Below are 19957 nucleotides of genomic sequence, written 5' to 3'. Positions count from 1 at the left end.
TTAATTTTCCCCCTCCCAAACCGGAGGCAAGGCTCCCCCGCTCCCACCGCTACCACTCCCGCTGTGAACAAAGGAAGTGGCGTCGCGGGCGCTAATTGTTTTTAATGCAAATGGAAAAGGATTTAATAGCGAAGGCGAAACACATTAAGAATGGATTTTTAAAACCATTTCAATTATGCCACAAGTTCCCCATCAATCTGGCTGCGTGCCTCTTCTACTTCTGCCGCCTGATGACGCCTCTGTTCCAACTGCTATGACGTCAACGATTGCAACACTCTTCAGCTGTGCAGCCAGTGCATCCCGTCTCGGCCGGATTTGTCTGCGCCAAAGTTCACTGACACTTTCATGAGTTTTCTCGGGTCGACGAAAATAGTTTTTCCACATTTCGCATTCGACCGAGTGGAAATGAAATCCCCTTGGAGCATAGATAGAATATTTCAGAGCAGTGCTCGCTGCCAAAAGCTTACTGTTACACATTCGTTCTGCGAAACGAAATCCAGTTAATTAAAATGTGGCAAGCAAATAATCAACAAGCAATTCAAACTAGAAAAAGACCACAATTCTGCTTCCTCTCTGCCTTGGCCTGCCGTAAATGGCCGTCCAATTGGTAATGGCTCGACAAAAATCCCACATTCATATTTACGAACCATAAATATGGACTCGTACTACCAAAAAACGGAAAGGAAAAAAATAAAAGGAGGTTAACCAAATTGTTCGCTTGCGGCTGCTGTAAGTGACAACAAAAGAGGTGGTGGAGCCGGTCAAGGCATTGTAGCTTTTTACAAATGAGTTTCCGTATTTCATTCGGATTCCATGCATATTGCATTTTCTATAAATACAGTATTTGCCAACTGTTCTTTTTTATTTTCACTCTCAAACTGAGTCAATGCAGTGCGTGGGCGGAGGTGCAGATGCAGCTGCAACAGCAACAGCAACAGCATCGGGGTGGCAGCATCAGCACCGAAAATAAATTTCAAATATGTCACAAGCAAAATGAGATAGAATTTTTAGGCGAATATTCGCTGTGCCATGCTGCGTGGGCAGCGATGGCCAAATGCAGGGGAAGTCAATGCGCTCTAGCCGAAAAAGTGAAAGGCAGCATCAATCATGTGAGCAGGCGAGGGGATATAGTTGTCAATCGATTCGCAAGAAGTTCAGGGTTGCCTCCTGAATTGAACCGTTCGACAATAGTTCTCTACGATACAGACTGCAAGGTGGCAGAACAATAACACTCCCCCACACACCAGACGTGCGATGTCTCAGCTAATTTTCATTGCCACAAGCGCGGACGGGCGTCCTCCAGGGCCTGCCAAATTCTAAATTTTGGCTAATTTGTCAACAGCCCCCCAGCATTATCCGCACATATCCGACAATTTGGGTAGAACCAAACATCTAACAAAAGCTGTACACATTCGCTACTTACACTATATGGATAGTACGGATTGAATTACTGGAACCATGTGTCCGCTATAGAGAGCTTAGCTTGGACATACATAAATGGGCACCTAGCATTATTATATTTTGCATGCAAATTCCAGGACACAAGTGTGTACCCTCACGTAAAGATGATGCTCCTCCGTGCTTAGCCGCCTCCTTTGGCACTGACACTTGGCATTTCGCAACCTTCTCGAGCCAAGGCTAGCACTTCAGAAAATTGAAACTTTCAGTTTTATGCAACCATCAAGCACACAGCACAGTACTTTTACATGGCCAAGTGCAACTCTTTTGGCTGACTTTTCAATTTTCTAATATGCTTTAAAGCTTCTGCTTGATGCTGTTGGGAGAGGCGCCTATTGCTTCATTCGATTTTGCTTGACTTTGATGATGGCAAACTTCATTTGTCCGACTCTAAAAGCGTGAAATAGGATTAGGCCGACGGAAATGCATTCAAGCTGACTTAAATCCATTTCTAGTTGGGCAACGATACAAAGTACCAATTAATAATCTATAGGAGATCAGATTTGAGAGGAGTTAGGGAAGAGAGAGTTGCAGTGCACGCAGTTTATGGAAGAGGTCCAAATTAAATTAAGACTGCCAGAAGTATTCCACAAATAGCCATGACCAGAATGAAGCTACTTTGGGCCAAAACGATGACGGGTCAATACTTTTTTCCAGGCTTGTGGATAGATCAGCGTCAGTGCGGCGCCTTAATGCAAGTCTGTGAACGAATTGTATTTGGTAAATTTTCTTTACAGGAATCCGAAAGGATCGAACAAGGTGAAAATGAGCAGTGTACGAATTAAACATTTTACCATTTAACCATTTGGTAATTTGGTAAACCATTTTTTTGTGAAGCTCATGACTCAAGCCACGGAGTACCATTAATAATACGAAAATGTACAGTAGTTAGTATCTGATCTACATACATACAACATTGAAATGCAGCCCTGAATATCGCTCCGATTATAATCGGGAGACAGCTCTGCTTTTCACTTTGAATTCCGGTTTGAGCAGGCGACGACTTTCAGTGTGAAAATCCGAACAGTCATCCTTTCGAAAATTGTGCCAGCGAGCGGAGCTCATGTAAAGTGGAAAATTAAATATAAAAATTTAAATTCCTCTCAGAGTCGTAGTGAGAAGTGTCGAACAAAATATTCTAAAACTGTATTTAGCACGCGAGTGTTCTCAAGTAAGTTCACACATGTTTAAAGTGAAAAATTTCGCATTTGCCGCACACACGAACACACGCACGCACACACAAACGCCGGTTTTGTGAACTCACTTGACGAAAAGAAAGAGCGAGAAGAAAAAAGTTGCCAAATCAAAATTGTCACCGAGCCGAAGTCCGTTCAGCCCAAGGTCAGCACCAAGGAGGCGCAGTGCCAGTCATCGGACTGCGAGACTTCCCAGCAGGAGCCGGTCTCGCAAGTAAGCAGCCCGAAGGGCGCCCGTGTGGGGATCTTCAATGCCGAGGACTTCTTGTCGCGTGCTCAGATGAACGACAAAATCAACAACATCTTGCGCTCGCCCACCAAGCCGCCCAACGGGGTGCGCCAGCGCTCCGTCTACACCAACAACCCATCGCCGGTAAGTGAAATTCCAAGCAATAACGTGAAAGTTTCTTCAATTTTCAGACATTTTGTTTTACAAAACTGCCGCATCATCGCGCTAGCAGGGTATCAACAGCGAGTTAACAGCCGCCGCAGTCTTAACAGCTCGGCAACAGCAGCATTGCCACATCACCTCATTGCCCTCTCTTGTTATTTCAGACCTTCTTATTTTCCGTCTCGCTCTTTTCCACCATTGCTCTCTTACTTTCCGACTTTAATATTCGAATTTTCCTTCTCTATTCCCCCCTCTTCTCTTCTAATACTATTCAAAATAGTTTGGTTCATTTCTTTAAAAATCAAATGCAAATTGGGAAAAACGCACACACGTATGTAAATACATATATGTATGTATGTATGTATATGCATGCGTTAACAGAATAGTAGCAACAGTTGCAAAGTCATTCGATTGCTGCGCTGCTGACACTTTATCTCGTATCTGTCGTTTTCTCTCCTGCCGGCATTCAATTATTTTCTGGCACTTTCACTTCCTCACCTCTTCATTTCCTTCCGGATCTAACTTCCGCTACTACCTCTCGCCTTCTCATCCCCCTCCCTTAGCAAGCAAGCTTGCGTGTCGGCATGACTGGGGGGCAGCTGTCCCAACGCGTGAGCAACATCTCGCTGTCCTCCGGCACGGACTCCGTGGGCCACATGGATCGCGGCAGCAGCTCCAGTCTGGCTAGCAGCGCCACCGTTGGCACCAACACCATCACCAGCGGCATTTCCAAGGAGTGCGCCAATTACCCCGTCGGCAGTCAGTCGGCCCGTCCATACGTCCAACTGCCGGGCATACACATTTCCAACTATCCCCAGTACGGGCCAGGGAATATGCAGGAAATAGACGCTGGCAAAATGGCGCACAACGGCAAGGCACTCACAGGGCGCTACAATGCCACGCCCACCTATGGCTTCGACAACGAGCAGAACTACTGCCTGGTAAGGGGCTCCTGCATATCTGTAAATCTAGCCGATTCTATGCTCAATCTCAGAATTCCCAACAGTTGCCGTCTCCAATGCCCCCTCCACCATACGCCTTGGCACGCGTGAGCAGCACACGAAACTTCGAGCTCGAGAACCACACACCGCCGGCATGTCCCGGCTCTGGACCCATTGCCATGACGAACGGCACCATCCAGTTGCGCCTCCGCGATGGCGTGCGGTGAGTGTGGACGCCCCCAGCCCCTTGGCTCTTCTTTAAGACCGACCCCTAATGTTAATACCTTTCTTTGCATGGGGCAGCATTGACATGACTCTGGACAAGGCGGTGCGCGTGCTCAATCAGCGCAGCATGGTGGCAGTTGCTCTATCACGCAACTGCAGCAACTCGGCTTTGATCCACCCCAATGGACGCATCTTGCAGAGCGGCGCTAAAGTCGAAATAGTCAGCTACGACGGCATTAAGGGCAATAACTTTGTGTGGGTGGGAATGGCCCTTACCCCAACGTGGCATCTTTTGAATCCTTTGAATTATCTTCCCATTACAGTCGCTATGCCAAGATGTGGTACAAGGGTGTGAGCTTCACCAGCGAGGCGTGCGCTCTCATCTACCTGGTGGACAGAGCCGGGACGCGCACCACAACCGACACTTTCACCGATCTGACCAAGGACTACACCCTGCCAGTGTTCTATGAGTGAGTCGCCCCGGCCAATTGCATCGCTTCTTATTTGGCTAATTTCGATTTAATTCCCGAACTTCTCGCAGCGACTCGCGCCATGGTCCCTCTTATATGGCTGAAGCCCATGACGTGATTGCCAATTCAGCTTACACCTGTACCGAGGATGGCACTGAGATCTATGACATAAACGGATTTCGCATCACCCAGGCAGCCGATGGCCTGGTGAAGGTCACTCGTGTGGACAACAAGTGCTTGATTCGCACCAGTCCCGGCAATGGATCGGCCACTTTGACCACACCTGGCATCCATTGCACTGCCTCTCTGGGCAAGACCTCGCATCTGTTTGTTCGGTGAGTGTCAAACAGATGCTCTCAACCTCCCCCTCCCCCTCCCCCTCGTCCATCATCCTGCTCTGCTAACTTCCGTTCTGTTCTGTCCTTTGTAGTCGCAATGAGAAGCGCATGCACTTCGATGTTTTCGATCCTGTTTCATTGTACGCAACGCCGGACACTCCGCCGGCTTCAATGAGAACAACCTGCTCATTGTCTACTGAGCGGCGTTCGTAGTCCGGAGATAGAAACGGCGCAGTGGTAGCCCATCCCACACGCACACACTCACACATGTCAACACATTTCACCTGGAACACATACATAGACACCTACAGCACCACACTTGTGGGACCTTGACGTGGAGAGAGGGATTCAGTTAGGATCCCGGAATTTAGGAATATCAAAATCAATTTGGGAAATAAGTTAGAAAGCAAATATGTTCGTACAAAAACCAGCACCACACCACACCACATACACACACCTCAGCGAAGGAACTCAGCCCAGTCCTATCTGGGTTCCGATTGCTCGACATGGGCGCAACACAACCACACCACCAACCCCCAGGGAATACTAGTTGTCTTTCGTTTACCATTGCCTACATATATATCATGCCGTATATATGCGTGTATTACTAGTTGTTATTGCAAATCGGGAGCGCTTTCCTGCTTCCCCAAATCAGTTGGACAAATCAGACCGATCTCAAGCTGAAGCGGAACCAATCAGAGCCGAATCGCTTCGAACAGGGCCGTGCCAGCGTTTGGTGTTCAAAAAAAGAAACATCGTTTTTTTACTCGTTTCCATTTCGGCTTTTTCAGTTCTTCTAAATTGTTTCTTTTACGCAGTTCAGTTCTAAATTTTGTTTGATAGACTTTAAAAATGGCAAAACTCAAGAAAAAAAAGTTTAAAGAAATATCTCAAAAAAAAAATTTACAAAATTATGCACAGTTGGTGCGTCTGATTAAGCAACGTGTATTCAACAATTATAGTAGATCAGAGGACTAGTTCTCTTGGGCGTTACGTTGCCTAAACGTAACGCCAGTGCCGATACATTATTTCTAAGCTACCAGTTCTTTCAATGCAATCCAATAATGTTCATCCACACCCGTAGCATACAGACACTCGAACACGTAACCCATAATCACACACACCACACACTCTTTACAAGAGGCAAAAGAAAGTGAATTATTTGCAAGAGGCACAGCGCCAGCCATATTTAAAACAGCCACAGGACACACATGAAAGATAGAACAGATCCTGTGAAAGGTAGAAAGTGAGAGTTAATTAAATTAACCCCAATTGTAATTTGATTAAAAGACACTTGTCCTGTGAGGAGGACAATGAAAGAAACCCCCATACAAACACAAAACATAGGCTTAATATATACATAAATACGATGGGATGTCCAATTATAATACAAAGTTAAGCCCAGTGTGAAAAACCGGGATTAGCCTTACGTCAATCTCCAACACCTAAATTTTCTATCATGTAAAGAGAAATTCATGTGCCCCAAAATCAATACTATGGAAGTATAATAAATTTAAAATGCAATCTGTTCATTCAATAAATTAATTTATTCCTCCAAAAGAATGGTGGAGCAATGGAGCTCGTTTCGTTTCCTACCCTCCATCCTTTGCTAATTTCTTGGTGGAAAGGAAAAGTCGACTGCCTCCTGCCCCGTGCCTTTATGTGTTCGAGTATTTATGTACCTTCTGTCATACATGGCCTGGGGTATCGTAAATTTACAACAAAATTGTTTTATGGCCCCACTCCATGGGCCCTCCTGGCCCCCCTAAGGCGGAGCTTTGCGTTTACGCCGTCACCTGAAGTGCCATCAGGAGTTGGACAATTTCAGGCCCTAGACGACAGTTTGGTTCGGTTTCCCATCTTTAAGAGCACTTGGAATTTAATCATTTTAATTTCTGTGAGGATTTCCAAGAAAATAAATTTGAATATCTGCCGCTATAGAGTTTATATTTAAATCCGATTTAATGTAAAAGCGGATTACGCTCTTCCATTTTGAAGGGACTTCGGATAAGCCCTATCTTCGGAGACATCGGTGTTCAGGCCAGCCGTAAACAATTTCCGCGCACTGTGCCAACTCCGTGCGCCCCGGTCCCAACTCGCTCTCGCGCGCTCGGAGGGGCTCTCGGATCCACAATCCACGATCCACACGGCGCTCACAGCAGAAAAAGCACCATAAGGCATAGATTTAAGCAGTTACGATTTCACCCCCGCTTCAGACGGCCGATCTACCGCGCGACCGTCCAACCAAATACACATACATAATTATATATATACCACTAAACATAACGGTTTTCATTTCTTATGACGGCTACAGCAATTGCGTTGTGGGAGAGTTGAGCTTCGATCCGCCCCACTACAAGCATTGGTCCTTCGAGCCGGATCTTCGCCTTCCCCATAAGGAGAAGCTCACCCAGCCAGCATCGGCGGATCGCTCCAAGTTCAAGATAAGTACTCTTCGATTGTGCCTAACAACAGTGCAGTGATTTTGTGCGAGTTTTCCATCCCAGTCCGAGTTCCCGTGGAATATGTACATGCATGCATGTGTATGTATTTATTTCTCGCTCTAGCTCCAAATTAAACCATACTTCGGTCTGCCAACGGTTGTGGCTTCCTACTTCTCCAAAGGTTTAATTTGATCCGAGCTAACTCCTGCGTTCAGCTTCCGATCCAGTGTAAATAATATTCTTACCTCTCCATCTACCAGCTGAGCTTCCGTTGCTAACATACATGCATATGTACATACATGTATGTACACATCGCAACGCAATCCAAACGGCTGGCAACAAACATAAAGGCATGTTCTTGCAATTATTTTTGTGGTTTATTCCGTGCATGCTCAACGTTCCATAGTTTGTCGGTTTTATAAGGAAATAAAATAACAAATCACTGCGCCTCCTTATTTAACTAATTATACTACCAACAAAATAACGATCCATACATACTGCACATACATACAAATGTATTTATCTTACATATCTATACGTACGCATTTTAAATTAGCATATTCTTGCACATCTATATAATATACATATTGTATATAAAACGGTTATCCACCGTTTTACCCGTTGTTTGACATCTCTTCAACCCAAGCCGCGGTACATAGCACTTACAGCCATACATACACACATACAAGCAGCAGCAGCGGTGCATTCTTTTCGTTTTTCTTTTCGCTTTCGCTTCTTCACCGTTTGCCTGCGTTGTAGTTGTTGGGAGAATATTTTTCGGTGCCGCGCTTGACCGTAACGGAACGCCAAGTGACGCGCTACCCTGCATTTCGAGAGTATATTGTTTTCAACCGTAGTTCAATCGTAGTATTTATATCTATATATTCCGGCCACGGTGTACTATTTCCATAATTTAAATACTCGCAATAAATTCCACCAAAACCACATATCCACGGTTCGTAGTTCTGAAATTCCACGTCGCCTTTTCCGCTCACCTACCTTTGCGACTCTACTACGCGTTATCGCAGATCCATCAGCAAAACATGCCCACTGTTGAGAAGAAATCTCGCAAGAAGTTTAAGCGGGTGAGTTCGCTCAGTTTGATCCATCCACCCAGCTCCAACGGCTCAGCCACTACGCCCACATCTTCCCGTCCGGCCCCAGCTGAGCGATGTCCGACCACGTCCAGGGCTCACGCACCACATGCCTTCGAAGATTTGTTGCTCCCCTCGGGAGTCCCTCGCACGGCTCCTAGCACTATGGCCGCCAGTTCCGCACAGTCTAAGTTTGCCTTGGCTGCAAGCAGACTGACCCGCTTCGACCAGAAGCTCAGCGCTCCAGATGCTAGCACACCAACCCGCTCGCTCTCCCAAGTCCATCGAAAACAACTCCGAAGCCTGTGGGCAAAGGTGGACGCGGAGTTCGCGGCCTGTTCGGTGACAATGGCGGAAGAGGATCCAGAGGGTGTAGCTTATGTCCAAGAGATGTACGATGACTGCTACGCGGTCTACGCGCAATGCCTGGCCGAACTGAACGATCAGCTCGAGCCCCCGACTGTCCCTCACACGCCGCAACTGGCCGTTCAAGTGCCGACTTCCGGCGGTTGCCGCCTCCCTCCATGTTTTTTGTGTGGACGTTGACATGCAATGACTGCATCTTTCAAGAGGCGATGCAGTTACTGCACCGTCAAGTGGCCCGTGTGACACCAGCAGAAGGCTGTTGCGCGCGGATCCCAGGCAAAACGCAGCCCTCCTCCCGACCAACCGACCGAGGGGCGCTGCCGCATGACGCGCGGTGCGTAGCCGAACCAAACGCGAACATGCAAGAAAGATAGCTATTAGACTAACATTCGAGGAAAATTAGTACTAAACTTACTAAGAAACTAAGCATGCAATCAAAGTACAAATACCACTACAGTTACTAATTAATAGAAAGGTGTGTAAGGATTAATAATTTAATAAGAGGAAGATAATTAGTGGTGGATATAATATGGTAGAGGGAATTATAATCCGAGCATAAGACCCTAAACGGTTCATGCAAGGAATAATTCGATCTACAAAGTGGAAGGAACAACGGTATAAAATTTCTAGTCAGTCTAATAGGAATCGTGAAGTTTATGCGGCTCAACAGATCAGGGCTGTCTATGTCACCCCTGATCAAGTTGTGCATAAATATCACACCAAGCATTGTGTGATAGCAGTGGCCCACGTTCCGAAACCTGTTCACCGCCATCTACATAGAAAACCCAAGGTTGGCTCCAGTGGAAAAACTGTTCCACCTCAACAAAAAGACCAGCGGTGAAGCCCACGACATAGTGGCACAGGCTCCACGAGGGTTTCGCGTCCGCATGGAACGCCCTCCGTGAGCGTTTCCAAAACAAGAGGCTGATACTCAAGGCCCAGCTGAAGATCCTTTTTAGTCTGCCCCAAATCCGTACCGAGTCAGCAGCAGCGCTAAACGAGCTCCAGAGCGCCGTCCACAAGTGCCTCACGACACTCACCCAATCCGAGGTCTCCACAGACAGCGTTTTCGCTGACGGAGTTTTAGTGTACCTCATTTCCGCTAAGCTGCCAAAGACGACCTTAGAGCTTTGGGAGCAATCCGTGACGCACAAGTCCGAAATTCCCACCTGGCACGCCATGGACAAGTTCCTGGCGGAGCGGTACCTGTCTCTCGAAGTGACTGAGGACGACCATCCAGGCATGGAGACTCAGGCCCACTCCAGGGCGAGCATACGCACTGCAGACAATTCGAGAAGCAATCCGTTTCGGTCTCAAGGAAGTCCTTATCCTAGGAGTGCCCACTCGTTCGAGACCACAGTGAATCAAACGAGGAGCACGTGTGATCTCTGCTCCAAAGAGTATCATCCAATCCGGTTATGCCCTTACTTCCTTCAAATGCCCGCTGGCGCTCGCTCCGACTACATTAAGCAAAAGCAGCTTTGTTTGAACTGCTTTGCCAGGGGCAACCAGATACGAGCATGCCAAAGCGCCCACAATTGCATAATTTGTGGAGACCGGCACCATACGCTTCTGCACCGTAGCAATCCAGCAAACTCCAGCGAGGCGATTTTCACAACGGCACAAAATTCCTCAGCGTGGCCCGAGCTACATCGTCCGAAGCCCAGCCAAACGTTCAGTCATATTTCGCCTCCGGTACGAGTGCTGTCCTCCTAGGCACGGCTATCGTTAATATTTGCCACCTGGGAAAAACTTTCCACGCCCGCGCTCTGATCGACTCTGGATCAGAGGCAACGTTCATTACAGAACGTCTTGTGGACATGATCAAATTGCCATTCCAACGTATCCAGGCACAGGTCTCCGGCCTAAATAATGCCGTATCCGCTCAGTCAAAGAAGCTCTGCAGTTTTTCCATCCGTTCTCCGACTAAGCCGGGCTTACAACTAAATGCCACAGCCTACGTTATTCCGGAATTGGCCGCGAATATTCCATCGCATCCGATCTCGCAAGGGTTCTTGAGAGACCTGCCGAACCTCTCATGGGCGGATCCGACCTTCTATGAGAGTTCACAAATAGATATCCTGATTGGAGCGGATATCCTTCCGTCCATTCAGTTAAGTGGCTCACTGACCAACATCTGTGGCTCTCTCCTCGGGCAGGAGACCATTTTCGGCTGGGTACTCACAGGTCCAGTGCCTCAGGTGATGAATCAAATCTCATCGTTCTCGAGTCAAATTTCCAGACGACCTATCACACTGGTAGAAGACTCGGGGTCTTTTTACGACAGCAATTTCCTTCCAGCTCCCTCCGCAGAAGTTCTCGAACGGTCTCCTGACCGACGGAAATATTTCTATGTAGACTATGTAACCGGGCGGCAATTTCCAATGTCTTACATGTGCCTCTCACCCGTTCCAAGATCGTTACTAATGTGTCTTCGACGCCTTTATTTCAATTTAGTTCTCCGCACCCAGATATGGCCCCACGTCCCCGCGCCAACCGCACCAGGGAGAACCGACGTGCTCGGGAAATTGGCTCCTACCGTTGCCGAATCTGCCAAGGAGTCCATCCGCTACGGACCTACCACCAATTTCTTCTCCTGAGCCCCGAAGAGAAACTCCGAGCTGTCCTTATGAACCAGTATTGCGGGAACTGCCTGGCGGAGTGTTGGTGAACTCCGGCAAAAACAACCACACGCTACTCCACGTACCCACGTCTCGTCGTCCGGCCCGCTCAGCCTCGGGAGCATCGTCGCCATCTAAATCGAACCATGTTAAACGCCGCCCTCGTCGTCCAGCCCGCTCAGCCGCGACTGTACCGTCGCCATCTACATCGGCTCACGACGAACGACACACTCGTCTCCCCGCGAGCCGCCCCGTCGTAGGAACCACGGCGCCATCCACAGATTCCTCAAGAGCAACCCCCGTTTTGCGCATCCTCACGCCTATCCGACCGTGGAGCGACACTGAGTCGACGTCCTTGTCAAGTCCAGAGCGCCTTTTTTGGGATGAATCCGGGGCGTACGCCCAGCCACCCCATTATACTTTGCAATCCTGCAAGGGGGGGGGGGGGGGGATGATGTTCAGGCCAGCCGTAAACAATTTCCGCGCACTGTGCCAACTCCGTGCGCCCCGGTCCCAACTCGCTCTCGCGCGCTCGGAGGGGCGCTCGGATCCACAATCCACGATCCACACGGCGCTCACGGCAGAAAAAGCACCATAAGGCATATAGTTAAGCAGTTACGATTTCACCCCCGCTTCAGACGGCCGATCTACCGCGCGACCGTCCAACCAAATACACACACATAATTATATATATACCACTAAACATAACGGTTTTCATTTCTTATGACGGCTACAGCAATTGCGTTGTGGGAGAGTTGAGCTTCGATCCGCCCCACTACAAACAATCGGGATATGGAAGACCTTTTTGATCTCCAAAAACCAAGCTTCGCGGGGATACAAATATTTCGTTAAATTTTTAATCGCACATTTACGACACAGCTGTTTTTATTTTATCGTAGCGTGACAACCCTGGGCGGCCAGTGTGTACACTCTTTTGGACTACAATATTGTTTGTCTTGCTGTTGACAGCGGTAAATTAGGCAAATGGAAGGAAAAGTACATTGATATTTAATTAGTGAAATGTCTTGAGCCTTGTCGTTACCTGCAAACAAATCCAAATGCACAGGGATATCGGATCGACTGTCATGCAGACTAAAGTTTCCAACAAACTTAACCTGGAGCTGGAGGCGGAGGTAGGCACGCGGCGCGGATGCTACAGCGCTGGCTGTGGCTGTTGATAAAGATTATTGGATAATGTCTTGGCGGAACTATCTGCCACGTCTGTCTCTGTCATAAGAAGAAAGTTGTTACATGGTTCGAGATACACAAAGAGAGAGAAAGAGATATGCATACGGAAAGTGTGTGAAAGCGTGGAGCAGTGAGAGCGGGTGCGGAAGCCACAGCGTGGATACAGAAGCAGCGGTAAGTACAAATAGCCCAACCAGGGAAGGATCAAAATATTGATGTCTGGAATGGCTTTATTCAAGTGTGAGAGCCTAACTGGGACGCGTGCGAGCAAAGGACCGACCCCACATATGTATCTGTGGCATATTCAATGCTCACGCTTGTGTGACTGCGCCCCTGCGAGTCCTTGTCTGCATCCATTTTCCGCTCGCACCCGTGTGCCCAACATCAAAAGCTTTTCACACTTAATTGGGCGTAAAATTAAATCAGAATTGATTAGAACACTTGAATGACAACAGCCATGGCCGTGTTGCTGATGTCAATGGCATCAGAGAGAGCCGCATCCTGCCAGCATCCAAGCCCCCAAGCCTCCCAGCTCCCAGCTCCCACTCCACCTCCTGCCAGCAATTCCGCTGGCATTCTAAGCATAAACAAACTTTTTGGTTTCGATTTTCCCCAGCTGACGCACGGCACGGCAAGGCACGGCACGTCGGTGACTTCGGCCACGTTCCTGCCGCTTCTCGGGGCTCCAGCCACTTCCGAAGCCGGGCACTCCCGAGACAGAGCGCACTAATTGCTGCTGGGAACTTCCCTGGGGAGGCTCCCCCGCAACCCTGTTTTTCATCGGAAAGTTTATGAAATTCAATTTCCCCCAAAAATGGGGAATGGAATGGAAAAAGGCCGGGCATCAATTTTCCTGCAATATCGTTTATTGAGCCGACAATTATGCGAGGCCCCTCTGCTTCGGCACCATGCACGTCTATAGATATTCAAATAACTTGAATACACAGCCATAACTCTCCGAACGAGTTCATTCCACATGCATTTGGCCAGGGCATAGGGCAAGTCAACTCGATTTCCGGCTATTAAGACATGGCTGAATTTCAGACGTGGAATGCAACGCCATGGAGTGCCGAGTCCAGGCAGGATAATTACATTTTAACCGGGTGATTCGAGCGGAGAGGAGAGTCGACAGCAACGTCAAATGTAATGGATAAATGCACATCTTCCGCCGCCCTGGGGGTCCTGGGAGCCGTCCTGGGGCACGGCACATTTAATGGGAAATGATTGGCAATGTTGGAGGTAGAAAACTATGACAACGTTCCCAGGGGTAAGTTGTACGAAAACCAGCACGAAGTGCCCTCCATAATCTTCCACTTAAAGTTGATAAAAAATGTAAACGACTTTCATTTCGCCCGTGAGCGATACCTCTGACGAGGACTTCAAAGGACAGCTGGAAGACCCAGGACAAACTCGAGGCGAAAGTGAGTAGCTCATTGAATTGGATGGATTGTCATCCCAGTCGGTGACAGCAATCAAATCAATCACACCAGCCTCCACCTGAATAGAGCAGGCAGGTCAAAGTGCGGCAGCCTTGGAGGATAAAGAATGGACCCCTTTTCTGACATTTGGTGATGTTTTGCGATGCAGCAAGAGGGAATTCCTACACCGATTGGGGCAAAACTTGGGCTAGGTACAGCTGGCAAGGCCGATAGCTTGATCCGATTCATAAATAATATACAGCTAAGAGTACTATATGTTTGGATTCATTGGGAATCCGTGCGTGGTGATGTCTAATGCAATTTGCGTAATTGAAATCCACTCGAAAGCAATTAAATTTCCTGTGGTTGGACCACTCTCCGGCAATGAGATTCGTTGGAGTAATTGCAATCGAGATTCCCAACTAATCTTCAGGTAAAACAATCCATAATGGAGCAGAAGTTTTGTTCGCACTCGGCATTTATCAAGTTTGAAGTTTTAATTTGCTTTCGCCCCAACAAAAAGAACTACAGAATACAGAATAACAAAAGTGTCAACACGATTATAATTGAGTTTAATTAAGCCGCAAAGTAAAGCCTCTCAGCACTCTTGTCTGTGGACCGACCAACAGAAATTTAAAATATTTGCGCTAATCCACTTGGCAACGGCCTAACAGAAATGAACAGCTGGTGCCAGTCCAGGCCTCTTCAATGGGCCAACTTTCGGATAAAAGAGGTACGTGCCAAAGGCTTCAAATACTTGTATTTGCTGGGGCCAAAGTACATACAATAAACTAGAAGCAATCCGAAGAGCAAAGTTGCGATCTGGAAATTTATGGATGGCGAAGGCCAAAATGTTTTGCTGCCCAAAACCCAGGCTGAACCCATTTGTTGGCCCAGCTCTGAACATGTCACATGCTCCTCACATCCACAGCTACACCCACACCCACACCCTGTGTGGTCTGGGTCTTGGCCGTCTGGGTCCGTCTCGGCCGGATTTGTCTGCGCCAAAGTTCACTGACACTTTCATGAGTTTTCTTGGGTCGACGAAAATAGTTTTTCCACATTTCGCATTCGACCGAGTGGAAATGAAATCCCCTTGGAGCATAGATAGAATATTTCAGAGCAGTGCTCGCTGCCAAAAGCTTACTGTTACACATTCGTTCTGCGAAACGAAATCCAGTTAATTAAAATGTGGCAAGCAAATAATCAACAAGCAATTCAAACTAGAAAAAGACCACAATTCTGCTTCCTCTCTGCCTTTGCCTGCCGTAAATGGCCGTCCAATTGGTAATGGCTCGACAAAAATCCCACATTCATATTTACGAACCATAAATATGGACTCGTACTACCAAAAAAAGGAAAGGAAAAAAATAAAAGGAGGTTAACCAATTTGTTCGCTTGCGGCTGCTGTAAGTGACTACAAAAGAGGTGGTGGAGCCGGTCAAGGCATTGTAGCTTTTTACAAATGAGTTTCCGTATTTCATTCGGATTCCATGCATATTGCATTTTCTATAAATACAGTATTTGCCAACTGTTCTTTTTTATTTTCACTCTCAAACTGAGTCAATGCAGTGCGTGGGCGGAGGTGCAGATGCAGCTGCAACAGCAACAGCAACAGCATCGGGGTGGCAGCATCAGCACCGAAAATACAATTCAAATATGTCACAAGCAAAATGGGATAGAATTTTTAGGCGAATACTCGCTGTGCCATGCTGCGTGGGCAGCGATGGCCAAATGCAGGGGAAGTCAATGCGCTCTAGCCGAAAAAGTGAAAGCCAGCATCAATCATGTGAGCAGGCGAGGGGATATAGGTGTCAATCGATTCGCAAGAAGTTCAGGGTTGCCTACTGAACTGAACCGTTCGACAATAGCTCTCTACGATCCAGACTACAAGGTGGCAAAACAATAACACTCCCCACACACCACACGTGCGATGTCTCAGCTAATTTTCATTGGCTGACTTTTCAATTTTCGAATATGCCTTAAAGCTTCTGCTTGATGCTGTTGGGAGCGGCGCCTATTGCTTAATTCGATTTTGCTTGACTTTGATGCTGGCAAACTTCATTTGTCCGACTCTAAAAGCGTGAAATAGGATTAGGCCGACGGAAATGCATTCAAGCTGACTTAAATCCATTTCTAGTTGGGCAACGATACAAAGTACCAATTAATAATCTATAGGAAATCAGATTTGAAAGGAGTTAGGGCAGAGAGAGTTGCAGTGCACGCAGCTTATGGAAGAGATCCAAATTAAATTAAGACTGCCAGAAGTATTCCACAAATAGCCATGACCAGAATGAAGTTACTTTGGGCCAAAACGATGACGGGTCAATACTTTTTTCCAGGCTTGTGGATAGATCAGCGTCAGTGCGGCGCCTTAATGCAAGTCTGTGAACGAATTGTATTTGGTAAATTTTCTTTACAGGAATCCGAAAGGATCGAACAAGGTGAAAATGAGCAGTGTACGAATTAAACATTTTACCATTTAACCATTTGGTAATTTGGTAAACCATTTTTTTGTGAAGCTCAAGACTCAAGCCACGGAGTACCATTAATAATACGAAAATGTACAGTAATTGGTATCTGATCTACATCCATACAACATTGAAATGCAGCCCTGAATATCGCTCCGATTATAATCGGGAGACAGCTTTGCTTTTCACTTTGAATTCCGGTTTGAGCAGGCGACGACTTTCAGTGTGAAAATCCGAACAGTCATCCTTTCGAAAATTGTGCCAGCGAGCGGAGCTCATGTAAAGTGGAAAACTAAATATAAAAATTAAAATTCCTCTCAGAGTCGTAGTGAGAAGTGTCGAAAAAAATCTTCTAAAACTGTATTTAGCACGCGCGTGTTCTCAAGTAAGTTCACACATATTTAAAGTGAAAAATTTCGCATTTGCCGCACACACGAACACACGCACGCACACACAAACGCCGGTTTTGTGAACTCACTAGACGAAAAGAAAGAGCGAGAAGAAAAAAGTTGCCAAATCAAAATGGTCACCGAGCCGAAGTCCGTTGAGCCCAAGGTCAGCACCAAGGAGGCGCAGTGCCAGTCATCGGACTGCGAGACTTCCCAGCAGGAGCTGGTCTCGCAAGTAAGCAGCCCGAAGGGCGCCCGTGTGGGGATCTTCAATGCCGAGGACTTCTTGTCGCGTGCTCAGATGAATGACAAAATCAACATCTTGCGCTCGCCCACCAAGCCGCCCAACGGGGTGCGCCAGCGCTCCGTCTACACCAACAACCCATCGCCGGTAAGTGAAATTCCAAGCAATAACGTGAAAGTTTCTTCAATTTTCAGACATTTTGTTTTACAAAACTGCCGCATCATCGCGCTAGCAGGGTATCAACAGCGAGTTAACAGCCGCCGCAGTCTTAACAGCTCGGCAACAGCAGCATTGCCACATCACCTCATTGCCCTCTTCTGTTATTTCAGACCTTCTTATTTTCCGTCTCGCTCTTTTCCACCATTGCTCTCTTACTTTCCGACTTTAATATTCGAATTTTCCTTCTCTATTCCCCCTCTTCTCTTCTCTTCTAATACGATTCAAAATAGTTTGGTTAATTTCTATAAAAATCAAATGCAAATTGGGAAAAACGCACACACGTATGTAAATACATATATGTATGTATGTATGTATATGCATGCGTTCACAGAATGTCGACAGAATGTTAGCAACAGTTGCAAAGTCATTCGATTTCTGCGCTGCTGACACTTTCTCTCGTATCTGTCGTTTTCTCTCCTGCCGGTATTCAATTATTTTCTGGCACTTTCACTTCCTCACCTTCATTTCCTTCCGGATCTAACTTCCGCTACTACCTCTCGCCTTCTCATCCCCCCTTCCTTAGCAAGCAATCTTGCGTGTCGGCATGACTGGGGGAAGCTGTCCCAACGCATGAGCAACATCTCGCTGTCCTCCGGCACGGACTCCGTGGGCCACATTGATCGCGGCAGCAGCTCCAGTCTCGCTAGCAGCGCCACCGTTGGCACCAACACCATCACCAGCGGCATTTCCAAGGAGTGCGCCAATTACCCCGTCGGCAGTCAGTCGGCCCGTCCATACGTCCAACTGCCGGGCATACACATTTCCAACCCTCCCCAGTACGGGCCAGGGAATATGCAAGAAATAGACGCTGGCAAAGACGCACAACGGCAAGGCACTCACAGGGCGCTACAATGCCACGCCCACCTATGGCTTCGACAACGAGCAGAACTACTGCCTGGTAAGGGGCTCCTGCATATCTGTAAATCTAGCCGATTCTATGCTCAATCTCAGAATTCCCAACAGTTGCCGTCTTCAATGCCCCCTCCACCATACGCCTTGGCACGCGTGAGCAGCACACGCAACTTCGAGCTCGAGAACCACACACCGCCGGCATGTCCCGGCTCTGGACCCATTGCCATGACGAACGGCACCATCCAGTTGCGCCTCCGCGATGGCGTGCGGTGAGTGTGGACGCCCCCAGCCCCTTGGCTCTTCTTTAAGACCGACCCCTAATGTTAATACCTTTCTTTGCATGGGGCAGCATTGACATGACTCTGGACAAGGCGGTGCGCGTGCTCAATCAGCGCAGCATGGTGGCAGTTGCTCTATCACGCAACTGCAGCAACTCGGCAACTTGCAGAGCGGCGCTAAAGTCGAAATAGTCAGCTACGACGGCATGAAGGGCAATAACTTTGTGTGAGTGGGAATGGCCCTTACCCCAACGTGGCATCTTTTGAATCCTTTGAATTATCTTCCCATTACAGTCGCTATGCCAAGATGTGGTACAAGGGTGTGAGCTTCACCAGCGAGGCGTGCGCTCTCATCTACCTGGTGGACACAGCCGGGACGCGCACCACAACCGACACTTTCACCGATCTGACCAAGGACTACACCCTGCCAGTGTTCTATGAGTGAGTCCCCCCGGCCAATTGCATCGCTTCTTATTTGGCTAATTTCGATTTAATTCCCGAACTTCTCGCAGCGACCACCGCCATGGTCCCTCTTATATGGCTGAAGCCCATGACGTGATTGCCAATTCAGCTTACACCTGTACCGAGGATGGCACTGAGATCTATGACATAAACGGATTTCGCATCACCCAGGCAGCCGATGGCCTGGTGAAGGTCACTCGTGTGGACAACAAGTGCTTGATTCGCACCAGTCCCGGCAATGGATCGGCCACTTTTACCACACCTGGCATCCATTGCACTGCCTCTCTGGGCAAGACCTCGCATCTGTTTGTTCGGTGAGTGTCAAACCGATGCTCTCAACCTCGCCCGTCATCCTGCTCTGCTAACTTCCGTTCTGTTCTGTCCTCTGTAGTCGCAATGAGAAGCGCATGCACTTCGATGGATCCTGTTTCATTGTACGCAACGCCGGACACTCCGCCGGCTTCAATGAGAACAACCTGCTCATTGTCTACTGAACGGCGTTCGTAGTCCGGAGATAGAAACGGCGCAGTGGTAGCCCATCCCACACGCACACACTCACACATGTCAACACATTTCACCTGGAACACATACATAGACACCTACAGGGACCTTGACGTGGAGAGAGGGATTCAGTTAGGATCCCGGAATTTAGGAATATCAAAATCAATTTGGGAAATAAGTTAGAAAGCAAATATGTTCGTACAAAAACCAGCACCACACCACACCACAAACACACACACCCCAGCGAAGGAACTCAGCCCAGTCCTAACTGGGTTCCGATTGCTCGACATGGGCGCAATACAACCACACCACCAATCCCCAGGGAATACTAGTTGTCTTTCGTTTACCATTGCCTACATATCGTTTATTAATTCGCTTCTAGCTCTTGCTT

General features: G+C 47.8%; 2 protein-coding genes across 2 annotated transcripts; both read left to right on the top strand.

Annotated features, from left to right (window-relative positions):
- Window positions 1-2993: 2993 nt before the first annotated feature.
- Window positions 2994-19677, top strand: LOC117194908. The gene is made up of 8 exons (XM_033399374.1): window positions 2994-3027; window positions 3609-3986; window positions 4040-4209; window positions 4290-4428; window positions 18792-18829; window positions 18898-19044; window positions 19116-19379; window positions 19457-19677. The coding sequence occupies exons 2-8, from the start codon at window positions 3630-3632 to the stop codon at window positions 19557-19559; spliced, it is 1218 nt and encodes a 405-aa protein (XP_033255265.1). The 5' UTR covers window positions 2994-3027; window positions 3609-3629; the 3' UTR covers window positions 19560-19677.
- Window positions 17124-18445, top strand: LOC117194910. The gene is made up of 2 exons (XM_033399375.1): window positions 17124-17401; window positions 17997-18445. Exons 1-2 carry the CDS (start codon window positions 17144-17146, stop codon window positions 18045-18047), a joined length of 309 nt encoding a protein of 102 aa, XP_033255266.1. The 5' UTR covers window positions 17124-17143; the 3' UTR covers window positions 18048-18445.
- Window positions 19678-19957: the final 280 nt, after the last annotated feature.

Source organism: Drosophila miranda (genome assembly GCF_003369915.1).
Source record: "Drosophila miranda strain MSH22 chromosome Y unlocalized genomic scaffold, D.miranda_PacBio2.1 Contig_Y4_pilon, whole genome shotgun sequence".
NCBI lineage: Eukaryota > Metazoa > Arthropoda > Insecta > Diptera > Drosophilidae > Drosophila > Drosophila miranda.
The sequence above is the reverse complement of the archived record's forward strand: the minus strand, read 5'-3'. Positions and strand labels throughout refer to the sequence as shown.

Coding starts and splice junctions, on each gene's coding strand:
- LOC117194908 (XM_033399374.1), top strand. CDS start 3,630: ATGACTGGGGGGCAGCTGTCCCAACGCGTGAGCAACATCTCGCTGTCC. Junction 4,429..18,791: donor AGAGCGGCGCTAAAGTCGAA/ATAGTCAGCTAC, acceptor GCTAAAGTCGAA/ATAGTCAGCTACGACGGCAT. Junction 18,830..18,897: donor ATGAAGGGCAATAACTTTGT/GTGAGTGGGAAT, acceptor TTCCCATTACAG/TCGCTATGCCAAGATGTGGT.
- LOC117194910 (XM_033399375.1), top strand. CDS start 17,144: ATGGTCACCGAGCCGAAGTCCGTTGAGCCCAAGGTCAGCACCAAGGAG. Junction 17,402..17,996: donor ACACCAACAACCCATCGCCG/GTAAGTGAAATT, acceptor CCCCTTCCTTAG/CAAGCAATCTTGCGTGTCGG.